The sequence below is a fragment of the Pleurodeles waltl genome, chromosome 11 (assembly GCF_031143425.1).
Source record: "Pleurodeles waltl isolate 20211129_DDA chromosome 11, aPleWal1.hap1.20221129, whole genome shotgun sequence".
Taxonomy (NCBI): Eukaryota; Metazoa; Chordata; class Amphibia; order Caudata; family Salamandridae; genus Pleurodeles; species Pleurodeles waltl.
Window position 1 is genome coordinate 695,763,826 of NC_090450.1, and position 14,628 is coordinate 695,778,453.

Sequence of the window (14,628 nt, forward strand, 5' to 3'; positions counted from 1 at the left end):
GTCTGCTTGCGCCTCTACTTTTTTCGTTTTATAATCACAACCTGCCTTGTAGAATTGGTCAGGTAAAGGGGAATTTTCCTAAATTTGGGCTAAAGAATGTTGACTGTCTTCTTTATGCAGATGATGTTATTCTGCTGGATCTACAGCAATAGGCCTTTAAAGGCATCTTTGTGCGCTGGAGAAATATTCAGAAGAGCACTTTTAAAAAATAAACGTATCTAATAGTAAAGGTATGATTTTTAGAACAAAGGGGGTGTAGAATTAGGCAGAAATGTAATTGGTTTCCGGGGAATGCTAAGTTGGAAGTGGTGCAGTTTTATTCCTATCTGGTAGAATCTTGTCAAGTAACTGCCTAAATAAAGACTACATAAATCATTGCTAAAGTAAGGCACTGTCCCAGACCTCTGCTGTTCAGATTGTTTAAGAGTTGTGGGCAAATGCACTTTGCACATGTCCTTTTGGTTTAGAAGATAAAAATACCACCTACTTTGAGTTACGCCTGTGAAGTGATGGATGAGCAGCTTTGGCCCTTTTTTGTGGGCGCATATGGCATCAAATTTGCAATTTTAACTCTTTGGCTTCTCCATCTGCTCTTTGGCTTGAATTTGGGTTATCCTCCACAACTGTGCTTGCTGTCCTGAGGAGGGGGGACAGTTTGCTAGGCAGTGAAATGGGTTCTATCTCGGCTGCATTAAAGCTTGAAATTTTCCATATCTTGAGAGGAAGATTTGCACTTTATTCTAATTATAGAAAAGCAATGGAAATGTTTGAGACTACTCAGATCTGAGATTCCCAGACCCCCGCCCCCGAAAATCTCCCAGAACCTCCTCAAAACTTGATAAATAAATCTTTGTGTATAGCGAGTAGGAAAAGGGATATTTAGCTCTGCTCACAGTGTGCAAGAAATGAGATTAAAAAAATAAAAAACAACCCTATCCTCCTACAGAATCTTCCACATAGTGTAAGGAGAATTATTCTATTATTATTAACATTAAAGTTGTTTGCGTTAAGAGTTATCACAGGAACTTTGGAAGGCATTCCGAGGGACGAGAGGTTTTGTGATCTTTGCCTGACTCATTTCCATGACTTAATTCATGTGCTCTTTGTATGTCCATCCCCTCGTTTTGCACGTCAGCACTTTTTGAAATCTATTTTTTTAAATCCATTATAATTTCAGTAGTTGAGGCTCGTCATTGCTTATTTACCTCTCCTTCCCAACTAAAATGGCCTGCACAAAACTATTTCAAAACTTTTCTAAAATGTTTTTTCAGTGTGTTTGAATTTTCACATGTAATTGTTTTGGTACCTTACTTGAATTGCAGAGGACCGTAAATGTTTTTATGCAATCACAAGTTTTATTATTATTATTATATGCTATGTGTTAAAGTTGGATGCTCGATAAATATAAGGGTATTACTGCACTTTATTATCTGAGTGGGCAGAACTGCTTATTTCGTTCTTGTAGTTATTTGTCACTTTGGCAATTTATCTGCTGATTTGCACTTCTTAATCATGTGTATTTTAATATAGAGTGTATGTATTTTGTATTGTTTTGATCATCGAACATTACTGCTTGAATGTTTTGCGTATTTGCACTATTTAGCCTTTTGCACTTTATAATCGAGTACTGTATTTAGTATTGATATTGCGTATTTGTACTTAGTAAGGTTTTGCACATTTTCTCTGATGGAAGTTTTCACTAGAGTTGTCATTCACACAGAGTTAGGCTTCCTGATGGCTTTGCCTATGGATTTATGTTTTTTAATTTTTAATGGGTGAATTAATTTATTTTATTATGGTAGTTATTTGTGTTTTCTTTTTAAATGTCTTTCTTGCAAATGTTTTTATGTTGTTGCATTGAAGATAAGGATGAATTATTGTATTCTTTATGTGGATCTCTGTTGTTCCAAAACATAATAAATAAATAAATAAAATGTAATTGAAAATTGATTAAACAAACCAGGGTGGATCAGAATTTATCAGTCCTAGTGATTTAAAAAAACTTGTTCAGAGTCTGAATGCTTAAATGGTTTCAAGTGGAAGAATGTATAATTTTGTTATGCGGGGAAAGAACATTTATGTGCGTCATTGGAAGGATCAGTGATCTCTGAAGAAACAAACTGTTTCACCCCAAGCCTCGTTCTGTGGCTGTTTCCATTCATTGCCTCTACCTCTCTTTCTGGTTTCATTCCATTGTCGGCTTTTAAAGTGTAACAACATTAAGGTTTCACCTGCCCTTACAGAGCGGATTTGGTAATTGACTGTGTGCTTCTTATGACTACTATTTGACCGTTTTGTAGCTGTATTGTAAATTTAAAAATGCAGGCCCAAATATTCCTTTAATCTTTCTTTTCTACTACATGCATTACGAAGGCTTAACTTGATATGATGATTTGAGCTAGGTTTTAGGTTAAAGGGTTTGTAGTTTTTCGCTTAAGTTTCTGCAATCACCGTGCGTCAGTGTCTGTTTTTATTTTACTGATGCACAAGTGGCCAACAGATTGAAGCTTGCTTAATAAATCTGAATTGTGTGCATTGTTTTTTTTCTACTTCCAGGTCTGGGTGAAGGATCCGAAGTCCACGAAGGAACTGTTTTACCGTATCCCACACTGTCACTTTGCTGTGGAAGTTGCATGTACACCTTGAATTTTGAGGTGTCTCTTCCTTGCTCATGGACACAGTAGTTGTATGGAAGAAACGGCTGTACATCCTTGGGGCTTCAGCAGCAACTCCGTAACTCGGACCGAATGGAAAGCAGGCATTTTGTGCTCAGCTCTCTTGTGTATGTGAAACAAAACCTAGCTGCCCAACGATAATGGTCAATGACACCTAGACTGTTTAGAAGGAGATCAAAACATGCATTCATTATTTCCACGTTGATGGCTTTGTGGTAATTTGAAAGCGGGTAGTCCAAGGCAGATTTAAAAATCATGTTGGATGATATGTTGCTCTTCTTTCTAAACGTCACAGATTCCATTTGAAGAAAGGCCATCGTACGTGAGGCTATTATGAAGGGCCAGCGTACTGTTCCCATGGAGGTAATGCTCCTTCTCTGGTCTAAGGGTCACTCCCCATGGTGAAAACTTTGTGCAGTAGGCAGAATCCTGCAGTGCAGTGACACAAATATCTTGTGAGTCATCCTCAAAAGAAGACAGTTGCCATGGATATACATGCAGATGAAAACCACAATGGAAAAGCAGAGGTAAGAGCACTGCCACTGTTGTATCATAAAAACATTCTTATTTGCATATTAAACTGAATTTTCAGTGTGTTTCTTGTACAGGCAGAGCGTTTGGTAGACTTGAATAGTTGAGCTTCTGTCCTTTGACATAAGCTCTTTCTGGTGATGGTCCTTAGGAAGGTAGTGTTCAGCCACACATTTGTAACTTTGTGGCTTAACCCAAACTCTCATTCTGGTTGTTACAGCAGGCCAGAGTTGCAACTTTGTAGCTGTTCTGTACCTTCCCAATGGCCACCACCAGCAGCTCCTTTGTGAGCGTCAAAGGTTTTGTACATTGGTCCAGAAATCTCACAGGGTTTTGTCAGATAGGAGATAAATATATGCTTATTAAGTCATATGGAAGTATCTTTGAAGATACTCTGATCATTTCAACTAAGCTAGATCTTTATTTTACACTGCTAAATCAGGAACACAGTTTTAGACACTGCAAATCTTGAAACACAAGAATTTTCACTGGTGTATTTGAGCAAAATCATTTGCACATGTGCCTTTCATTTCTACAACATTGCTAATATTTCCAATTTGCCTTCATCCATCTAAGTAAATTGGACTTATATATGCACTTTTTAAAACATTTCTTCTAATTGTTTCATTTATGTATAAAACCCCATCTTTTCCTAATTGGTTGCTTTGGCCGTACTCTGCTTACTATATACAGTTTTCTGCCGGAGATTGAATCTCTGGGTGTAAGATGGTGTATGTTCCGTCTGTTGCTGTGGACGGCATGCTGTGATTTAGGCTTCAATTTAATCCATATGCCCCTTTTTTAGAAGAAGAGTGAGCACACCACCTTCTACCTGTTCCTTGGAATTCTCAGTGTAATGTGAACTCTGGGCATTTGTTTTTTTCTATCTTCCCCTGAGTTTTTCAAAACTAATGTTCATTAGCAAGTCCTTAGTGGGGTTCAGGCCTATTAGGATTGTGACCTTTACCTAATTGCAAGCCTTGCTTTTATCTGCAATCTTGTGGAACTGATCTCAACCTCTGCTTTGGAGTGTTCCTTAGGGCATCTATGTGGGTAGCAGGCTAGTGCCATTTAATCCTTATTTGCTTGAGTAACCTATGCACAGTCTCGTGGGGGATCGGGAAAGAACGGGTTCAGTGTTTCTCTCTTCAGAATGTGCGTGCTTAATGAGGGAGGACTGTTGTCACAGTCCTCCCTCCTCTCTGTCCCTGGGGAAAGCGCGGGACCGTCCTGGAAACCACAGCAACACGCCCGCTACGAACGGAGGCTACAGACTGCATTTCTGTAATTCATAAACATTAATTCTCGCCTTCCTATGTTTTCTTTAGGGCATGAAGAACTGCATCCTGGAGTCCGGTCACCCTGAGCACGAATCGGAACCTCTGCCAACTACTAAAAACATACCCGTGCGTATATTTATAGCTCAAATTCACTCTTGTCAGACGGGACAGGAATTGTAACCTTTGTTCAGGTGTCTGTCAGAAAATAGCGATGAAGTCCTTGGAAATATGAGAGCTTTTGAGTCGTCACCTGATGCCTGTAATTTGAACTTCAATGTTTGTGGTGATGATAGTTTATCATAAAATAATTTTATTCCAGAGTTGGAGTTCCTGTTTCAGAATTAAAGTGCTATATTTTCATTCTGCACATTACACTTTCCCTGTTTTCATGTGAGTGCTGCACAGTCATGGCTTAAAAATGAGAAAAGTGGGGAAGGCAGTCCACGCTAAGTCTGTCCATGCTTTATTGAACAGTACATTTGAATATTTGTCTCCTGCTGGAAGAATTGATGAAAAAACAGACTGCTTTCTTTGAGTGCATTGGCGGTGGTCTTGTATTGTAATTGTATTTATATAGCGCTTACATAATCTTTTAAGCAGTTTACATGCTGAAAACATGCTTTAGAAGCTGGAGTCTGCGGATGGAAATGTATTTATTAACGAATATTATTGCATGGTTGATGTCTGAATCATTTCATGAGAAAACCAGAAAAAGAAATTTCAGCAGGCAATGGAGTTTATCTATTTTTTAGGGAATGTACACACTGGCTTTTGGCAATTCGGAGCTAAAGGCTGCAGCAAGCTTGTGCTTTAGAAGAAAAACAATCTGTTACTGCTTGAAATTGCGCAGCAAAAGAGTCACAATAAAAGTGTATTTCAACAGGTGTAAATGGTATTGGATCGTTTTGTCCCTTTAGTTGTCTGCTGGGAAATGTTTCTTTTGTAAGTTTTTGATGGTAATTTTTTCTATTTGTCATTCTTCACATTTATGTCCATAAACATGTGTTCGTATACGTGTGTGAGCTTGGCGGGTTATTTTTATGGCCGAGCGCTCTGTCCCTGTTGTAATCTCTCTTTGGGCTTTTAACCACACCCATGTCACACCTGTCACTTTCATTGGTTCGTCGGCTTGCCTTTTAAAATCAGATTGATTTCATTAGTGAAAGGCATGCATACGTCATGCCTTTTGCCGTGTTCAGCCCTCCTCAAGCGCACCAGCCAACTACTGAAAACATATGAGGTTTTACATAGCACAATCACGCTTGGTTTTGTCTTTCAATTTATGTGGCAAAAAAAGTCCAGTTAGGAGTTTAAAACGGTAATAGCTCTCACTCTGGCAAATGCGAGACCAGTTGCATTGCAAATGCTTGTTTTATCTGGATCCTTGTGGTGTTCCTTTCCTCATAGCCCAGCAGGTGTCTTTTTATATCGGTTTTGACTCCGTAGCTGTCATCGTAGTTTGTGATCAACAGAAAAACCTTTAAGCTGACGGATGGGCTTTGGCTCCACCTGCACATTGAATTTTTGGAGTAGAGAGTTTGATTGGGTAGAAGTTGAGTGCATCCAGTGAAAAAGAGTTCTTCGATGGCACTTTGAAAACCTATATTCAGTACAGGAGGAGTAATTATGCTGACAAGCCTATCGGTGCTATAGTCCTGAGCTGTTTATTATGAAAAGTTAGGACAGAGGCAGTAGTCCGGACATTTATTTTGCAGAGCAGGTATCAAAATTAATAGGCATTTAAGGGTGGATTGTTATTACACTGTGCTAAAGCCTGTAAACTGGTCTATTGGTACATAGACTTTCAGACTACCTTAGTAGGAAAGGGTTGTTGGTAAAACTTGTTGATAGAAGATTTGTTAGGACCTGCTAGAGAGATTGTAGTTTGTTGTGCCAACTGTAATTTTGTACATATTTATAATTTGACAGTATTCCTGATGGGTAGCTAGCGGAAAGCTGTTTTTTTATTTTTTAATTTAGGCCCAGATTAGTTTTGGGAACAAGCCAATGATGAAGGTGATGGGCCTGATTATTTTCCCAAGATAGATTGTCCTGTATCATTGGGTTGCTCTGTTAGTTATGAAAAGTTCTAACAAAGCTGTAGACCTTTTTATTTTTTTATTGTGCAAAGAATTTGTTAAAACCAATAGGGCTTTAAGGGTAGATATTCACTGCATCTGGATAAAGCCTGTAATCAGGTATTTTGTTATGTTAAATCTCACAGATGACTGCAATAGACAAGACCTTTGGTGTTGGTTAGCTCCTCTTGAAAGCCTGTAGGGAGACCGTGAAGATTTTTCTCTGGCTTGCCAGGTTTTGCTACTCAGGTGAAATTTCAGCCATAGATAAGGCAAACTGTCAGACTGAAGTCGAAATGTGCTCAGCTTTAGCCCAGTTTGTTGTCAGCCTTGCACACCTTAGTTAATTCAAGGCTAGGTATGGAAACAGATGGTTTAGGTAGAAGACTTAAGTCTACCTTTAGAAGACGTTGACCAAATTGGCTTCCACTCATAGCAGAGGTTAATATCTTTCACAGGACGTTAGACTGGGAGCAAGTGGCCTGAATTCAGTTTAAAAATCTAGGTGATTATAAGCAAAAAACATGCAAAATTTACTGTGATAAACTATACAATCTGATGTTTGTTATGTTTGTACAAATACACACGGGATAGCACAATCTCTTATGAGAATGCATTCTTGTGTGCATCTCTTCACTCTTGTACTGCTTTCAAGCAGCATATACTTCATCACTCTCCTGTCATTCTTTTGTTTGTGTCTCAGCAGTCGTTATTTCTGCATCTGTAATTGGAATCACTTTCAAGATAACGGTTCCAAAATATGTCAGACAACTTTAGTGTGTTAGTTCCATTAACCAATCAATTGCCTAGTTCCTTCTGAGAGAGTCTGAACTTGTCTGCCTTACTCCTTGACATATGAAGACCATCTCCTGGTTCTTTTTTCTGAGCTTAGTTCCTTCCAGACTGGGAAAGCAGTCCTAAAATATTTAGTCTTATAATCTAAATCTTGATCGTCCATCCTTGCTTAACAAGAGTTCAACTGTTGCTGACGTTTTTTACCCCAGTCATCTGTGTGGCTGGCTGGCTGGCTGGCTGTGTAGTGAATGACAAGTTAAAAACAGTTGTTCCATTGTATAAATGTTTCCAAGATGGCCTAAGAGTCCTTCCTTTCCTTAAGAAATATTGTGAGACCCAGTTGGAGAATCCCTGAAGCTTTGCTGACATAATATTGGTTGATTTCCACATATGATATTCACGGTACAGTTTGTCCCTACACAAATGAATAGAAAAGACTCACTAGAATGGTTGTTCATAAACATTCTTCCATACATATTTCGAAATATCTGCTACCACATTGTCCCCTAAATTGCAAAAGGGTTTTATTAAACACACACTCGCATGCCAACATCCAGTCTCCTGGAGCGGATCCTTCCGATGAACTTGTGAATCATGTCAAATGTCTCTCAGGGGTGGTGCATTGGCTCATGTCAGTGTCTTATCTCAGTTTATGTGTGTAACAGATTATATATTGGAGAGCTTATGTGTGTGAGGGTTGTATGGGCTGTGCACCAGTTAGGAGTGTTTGATTCATTTAACATTGTACACACCCAGAATGTTGCGTAGCTTTTCATTTTCTTTGCCCAGTTGTGCGTGTGGAACAATCAATTGTATGCTGTGCTGTGAGTAAATGCAGTCAGCAGTTTGATTACTGGCTGAATGTGTATTCTGAAAATAAACATGCAATTTTTTGTTTCCACATTTCTGCCATGTATCGACTTAAATATGAAGGTCCATGGTCCTAAAAGGGTCTAATTTCGTTTTGACTTCACGTAATGTGCAATTTCTGTTTGATGGATAGTCCTCTGATATGGCTTTAATCACCACACACATCGCAGATCTAGACTTTAAATAAACGTTAATTTTTGAATGGCTGGATAGTTTGTCACAATATATGAAGCAACTTAATCATTTATGGAGTTTTGAGGTATTTCACTTGCAAATATTCTATGAAGGATCTCATGTAAAAACTTACTCTTTAAAGCAGCATTGAACAATTCTGTTAAAATGATGTAGTCTTAAATATGTCTGTATAACAGTCACATACATTTCTGATGGATACAACTACCTGTGGATTCCTCCCCTTATGAATTCTCCCAATGCGCCAGCATTCTGCAGAAGCTTTCTTCCCAGCTCTCCATGTCGATGAGGACGTCACAATTGCACGGCTCCGCATGCGACTCCGTCTGACGTCATCATAGCAATAAGAGGTCCTCGTTGGCGTGCTGACGTCAGTTCCCTTTTTTCCATGCCTTCGACGCTAATGGTTTTCTCCTAGCTCTTGAGAAGCTACTGTTTAGAAGGTGTCTTATTGTACCTGTTACAATGTCTCCTCCTAAGAAGTCAGGGTTTAAGCCTTGTAGTGAGTGCAGGGGTCGTATGTCAGTCACGGACCCCCATGAAGTCTGTTTATGGTGTCCTAGTTCGGACCACGACATGGGAGAGTGCGTCTTGCCAAGGGTAGGTCGCTCCCCCTGCCGCTGCAGCTCCTCCAAGTTCCCGAGTTCCTGTGTTCCTGAGACCCACCTAACTGTAAGTACCCCCCTCCTCCCAGCCCCTCGCCCTGCCCCGCGCCACTCACCTTCTCTCCTGCTCCTGCTTCTTTTCCTCCTCTCTGTCTCTTCCTCCTCGCTCCCCCTCTGCAATCTTCTTCTGTGTTCTTCTGTTCTTCTCTTCTGTTCTTCTGTTCTTCCCTTCTGTTCTTCTGTGTTCTTCCGGTCTTCTGTGTTCTTCTTCTCTGTTCTTCTCGGTGCTTCTGTGTTCTTCTTCTGTGTTCTTCTTCTGTGTTCTTCTGTGTTCTTCTGTGTTCTTCTCTGTTCTTCTCTGTTCTTCTCTGTTCTTCTCTGTTCTTCTGCTCTTCCGATCTTCTGTTCTTCTGTTCTTCTGCTCTTCCGGTCTTCTGTTCTTCTGTCTTCTGTTCTTCTGTCTTCTGTTCTTCTGTCTTCTGTTCTTCTGTCTTCTGTTCTTCTGTCTTCTGTTCTCCTGTCTTTGGCTCTTCTACCTCCTCCGTCTTCTTCCCCCGAGCCTGCCCTCCTGCTCCTTCCTCATCCCCCTCCCTCACTCGCCTCCCCCTCTCTCACCCCTAGCTAACCCGTTCGCTATCTACCTCCCTCACTCCTCCTATCTTCCTATCTCTCTAGCTCCCTATCTCACTATCTAACTCCCCCACTCTCCACCTCCTCCTACCTACCTATCTGTCTATCTATCTATTTCCCTATCTATCGACTTCTCTATCTATTTTCTCTATCTATTTCTCTATCTCTCCCCCCCTCCCGCCACCCTCTCTACTACCTATCTCCCTATCCTCTCACTCTACCTCTCTCCCTCACCCACCTCTACAACCCCCCCTCCCCTATCTTCACAACCCTACTCCTATCTCTCTCCCTAATCTCCAAACCTCCTAACACTCACCCTCCTCCACCCTAAACCCCCTCCCCCAGCTCCTCTCACTCTACCTGTCCCCCCCCCCCTCGCGCTTTCCCGCCGCGACCTCCTGCACGCCCCCGCCCCCCAGCTCCCATTCGCCCCCAGCTGACCCCTCCCCCCCCCCTCCTACCTCTTATGGCGCCCGTCCGCGCCTGGCCCGCGCCCAGCGCCACGACCCCTGGTCCCCAGCTCCCCCAAGCCCCGCTGATCCACTACGACCCCACCACCCTCCACGCCCTCAACCCAGGGCGCTCCAAAACCTGCTTCCTAGCTCACCCCAAACGCACCCATGGACCCTTCGCCTGCAACTCCTGCAAACGCATCTTCCACCACGCAACTACCACGACCACAAGCCCACGCGCCATCAACCACCTCAAGTGCATCCTGATCAACGCTCGTTCCGTCCACAAGCACGCCGTTGAACTTTGGGACCTCCTGGACTCCACAGCCCCGGACGTCGCCTTCATCACGGAGACATGGATGAACGCCTCCTCTGCTCCAGACATCGCTACCGCCATCCCCGAAGGCTACAAGATCTCCAGAAAAGACCGCACCAACCAAGTAGGAGGAGGTGTCGCCATCATCTTCAAAGACTCCATCAGCGTCACCACCTCCACCGAAGACCCCCCCCTCGCCGCTGAACACCTGCATTTTCAGATTCGCACCGACCCAAGGACCACCCTCAGAGGATCCCTCGTCTACCGTCCTCCCGGACCTCGCGCCTCTTTCAGCGACGCCATCGCCGACTTCATCTCCCCGCACGCCCTCGCCTCACCGGACTACATCCTCCTAGGCGACCTCAACTTCCATCTGGAACAAAACAACGACCCCAACACCACCACCCTGCTCGACAACCTCGCCAACCTCGGCCTCAAACAACTGGTGAACACCGCCACCCACATCGCCGGACACACGCTCGACCCTATCTTCTCCGCCAGCAAACACGTCTTCTTCAGCCACACCTCTGCCCTACACTGGACCGACCACAGCTGCGTCCACTTCACATTCCGACGCGAGACCTCCCACCTCCGCACTCAACCCATCCCTCATCGACAGTGGAACAAGATCCCTGAAGAGCAACTCTTCTCCGCTCTCGCCGCCAACCAACCCACCCTCACCACCGACCCCAACGACGCAGCTCTCAACCTCACAAACTGGATCTCCAACTGCGCTGACAACCTTGCTCCCCTCAAACGCACGCATCGACAGACCAACACCAAAAAACCTCTCTGGTTCTCTGACACCCTCAAAGAATCAAAGAAAACTTGTCGTGCCCTTGAGAAGGCCTGGCGCAAGGACCACACCGCTGACAACATGACCGCCCTCAAGATCGCTACACGCGAACACCACCACCTGATCCGCACTGCCAAAAGGAACTTTTTCACCGACAGACTAGACAAAAACAGCCACAACAGCAGAGAACTCTTCAGCATCGTCAAAGAGTTCTCCAACCCCAGCGCCAGCGCCAACGCCGTCACGCCCTCACAGGATTTGTGCGAATCCCTCGCCACTTTCTTCCATCGCAAGATCAGCGACCTCCACGACAGCTTCGGACACCAGACCCAACCATACACCACTGAACCCGCTTCCCCGGACATCACCCTCAACAACTGGACCCACATCAACACGGAAGAAACCAAATCCATCATGAACTCTATCCACTCCGGCGCCCCTTCGGACCCCTGCCCGCACTTCATCTTTAACAAAGCCGACGACATCATCGCCCCGCACCTCCAGACCGTCATCAACTCTTCTTTTTCTTCTGCTACCTTCCCCGAATGCTGGAAGCACGCTGAAGTCAACGCCCTACTAAAGAAACCTACGGCTGACCCAAGCGACCTGAAAAACTTCCGCCCCATCTCTCTTCTACCTTTCCCAGCCAAGGTAATAGAAAAGACCGTCAACAAACAGCTGACCACCTTCCTGGAAGACAACAACCTGCTCGACCCCTCACAAACCGGATTCCGAACCAACCACAGCACGGAAACCGCCCTCATCTCAGTCACAGACGACATCAGAACCCTGATGGACAACGGTGAAACAGTCGCCCTCATTCTCCTCGACCTCTCGGCTGCCTTTGACACCGTCTGTCACCGCACCCTAATCACCCGCCTACGCTCCACCGGGATCCAAGGCCAGGCCCTGGACTGGATCTCCTCCTTCCTCGCTAACCGCTCCCAAAGAGTTTACCTCCCTCCGTTTCGCTCAGAACCCACCAAGATCATCTGCGGCGTACCTCAAGGCTCATCGCTCAGCCCGACACTCTTCAATGTCTACATGAGCCCCCTCGCCGACATCGTACGCAAGCACGACATCATCATCACCTCCTACGCCGACGACACCCAACTTGTACTCTCCCTCACCAAGGACCCCGCCAGCGCCAAGACCAACCTACAAGAGGGTATGAAGGACGTCGCAGATTGGATGAGGCTCAGCCGCCTAAAGCTGAACTCTGAAAAAACGGAAGTCCTCATCCTCGGCAACACCCCGTCCGCCTGGGACGACTCCTGGTGGCCCATGGCCCTCGGCACCGCACCGACCCCCGCAGACCACGCCCGCAACCTCGGCTTCATCTTGGACCCTCTTCTCACCATGACCAAGCAAGTCAACGCCGTGTCCTCCGCCTGCTTCCTCACTCTCCGCATGCTCCGTAAGATCTTCCGCTGGATCCCCGCCGACACCAGAAAAACCGTGACCCACGCCCTCGTCACGAGCCGCCTGGACTACGGCAACACCCTCTACGCCGGGACCACAGCCAAACTCCAAAACCGCCTGCAACGCATCCAAAACGCCTCGGCCCGCCTCATCCTCGACGTACCCCGCAACAGCCACATCTCCGCCCACCTGAGACACCTGCATTGGCTCCCAGTCAGCAAAAGGATCACCTTCCGTCTTCTCACCCACGCACACAAAGCCCTCCACAACAAGGGACCGGAATACCTCAACAGACGCCTCAGCTTCTACGTCCCCACCCGCCCCCTCCGCTCCGCTGGCCTCGCACTTGCTGCCGTCCCTCGCACCCGCCGCTCCACGGCGGGTGGGAGATCTTTCTCCTTCCTGGCGGCCAAGACCTGGAACTCCCTCCCCACCAGCCTCAGTACCACTCAGGACCACTCCGCTTTCCGGAGACTCCTAAAGACTTGGCTGTTCGAGCAGCGATAACCCCCCCTTTCCCCCCTAGCGCCTTGAGACCCGCACGGGTGAGTAGCGCGCTTTATAAATGTTAATGATTTGATTTGATTTGCCAAAGGATGAATCCAAAGGCGTGGAAAAAAGAGAAGCTAAGCTCTTCTTAGCAAAGGTAAAGAAAGGACACAGAAGTCACCGAAGGTCCAAGACAAGGGACTCGTCATCCAATAAGTTGTTGAGGTCACACAAGAAGTGGCGCTGACACGATTCTCGATGTTGTTCTTCTAGAGATTGGTCTCGATCTTGGTCTCCCTCTAGATGGCGTCATACGGCGTGGGAGGTCAGTCCTATGGTTACTCCCCAGCCTCAAAGTCCTCAGGCTTTTCTGGCGCTCTCACTCATCCAGGTGGTCAAGTCCCCGGAGAGTCCTCCAGCTCATTTTTCACCTGGGTTGGTTCAGGAATCGGTGGCACAGGTTCCGGATCAGACCCAAGCGCTGCATGAATAACAAAGGTTCCCTGCCTTCCCGACTCCGGGAATGGATGCGGCAGCTTTTCTGAATGCCATGTTCAGTATTTTAAATAAGCCTATGGCCCCTACTAGTTCACTAGCTGGTCCCACGGGTCCATTGGCGTTCTCCTTGGGCTCTCCGTCTCCATCCAAGTCGGCTCCGTTTGTGCCTTTCTATCAGGCTGAGGGTGCTGGTTCGGTGCCAATGATGTAGCCTCTTATGCCAACGGCACAGATGGAGTCAACTCGGGCGCTGGATGTGTCCCGGTCGGGACGGAGTGCATCGCCTTCTTCTCCTTTACTACTCCCATCTGTCTTGAAGCCAGCGTCGTCGACATTGGCAGACTCTGTCGACGCCGAGGTTGGAGGCCAGGCTGCGGTAGAGGAGGATAGCATTAAGGCTCTTGTAACAGCAAGAATATCAGAGACAGTTATTGGAGAAAGGAGAGATTTCTGAGCCCTTGGAAGAGTTTCAGGGTCTAGGCTCAACTAGTGGGCTGGCTACCTCCCTTGAGTGGGATCTTTCATCCCCGGTGAATTTACGGAAGAGGCGGCTTCATATCATTCTGTCATAAAGAAGGCTGCAGATTTTTTGTAGCTTCCATTTCCATCTTCTGAAGTTAAAACAAACATTTTGACTTAGGTGTTACATCCTTCCTCCACTTCAATGGGGCCCCTGCTTCATTTTAATGATGCTCTCACAGAGCCTATTTTGAAGGTCTGGAGAAAGCCTATTACGTCGCCTGCTGTGTCCAGAACTGTAGCAAGGAGGTACAGGGTTGCCTCTGGGGATCCAGGATTTTTATCCCAGCTTCCGACTCCCGAGAGCTTGGTGGTCCGGGCTTCTTGTTCGGCTCGTTCTGCACCGGGTTCCTTTCCGGCTACTCCTTCGGAGAGGGAGTCCAAGAGGATGGAGCAAGCAGCGAAAAAGACTTTCTCATCTTGCAGTATGGCCCTAAAATCGGTCAATGCTACCTGTGTGCTGGGTAAATATGTGCATGC

The 14,628-nt window shown here is 45.5% G+C and overlaps 1 protein-coding gene across 2 annotated transcripts in view; it reads left to right on the forward strand.

Annotated features, from left to right (window-relative positions):
• The window catches only part of ELMOD3 (ELMO domain containing 3), a 142,007-nt gene that overhangs the window by 31,869 nt on the left and 95,510 nt on the right, over positions 1 to 14,628 (forward strand). For both annotated transcript variants that reach the window (XM_069214246.1, XM_069214247.1), the window contains exons 2-3: positions 2,557 to 3,202; positions 4,535 to 4,612. In XM_069214246.1, coding sequence (XP_069070347.1) covers positions 3,161 to 3,202; positions 4,535 to 4,612 — 120 coding nt within the window. In that variant the 5' untranslated portion in view covers positions 2,557 to 3,160. The remainder of the gene's footprint in view (positions 1 to 2,556; positions 3,203 to 4,534; positions 4,613 to 14,628) is intronic.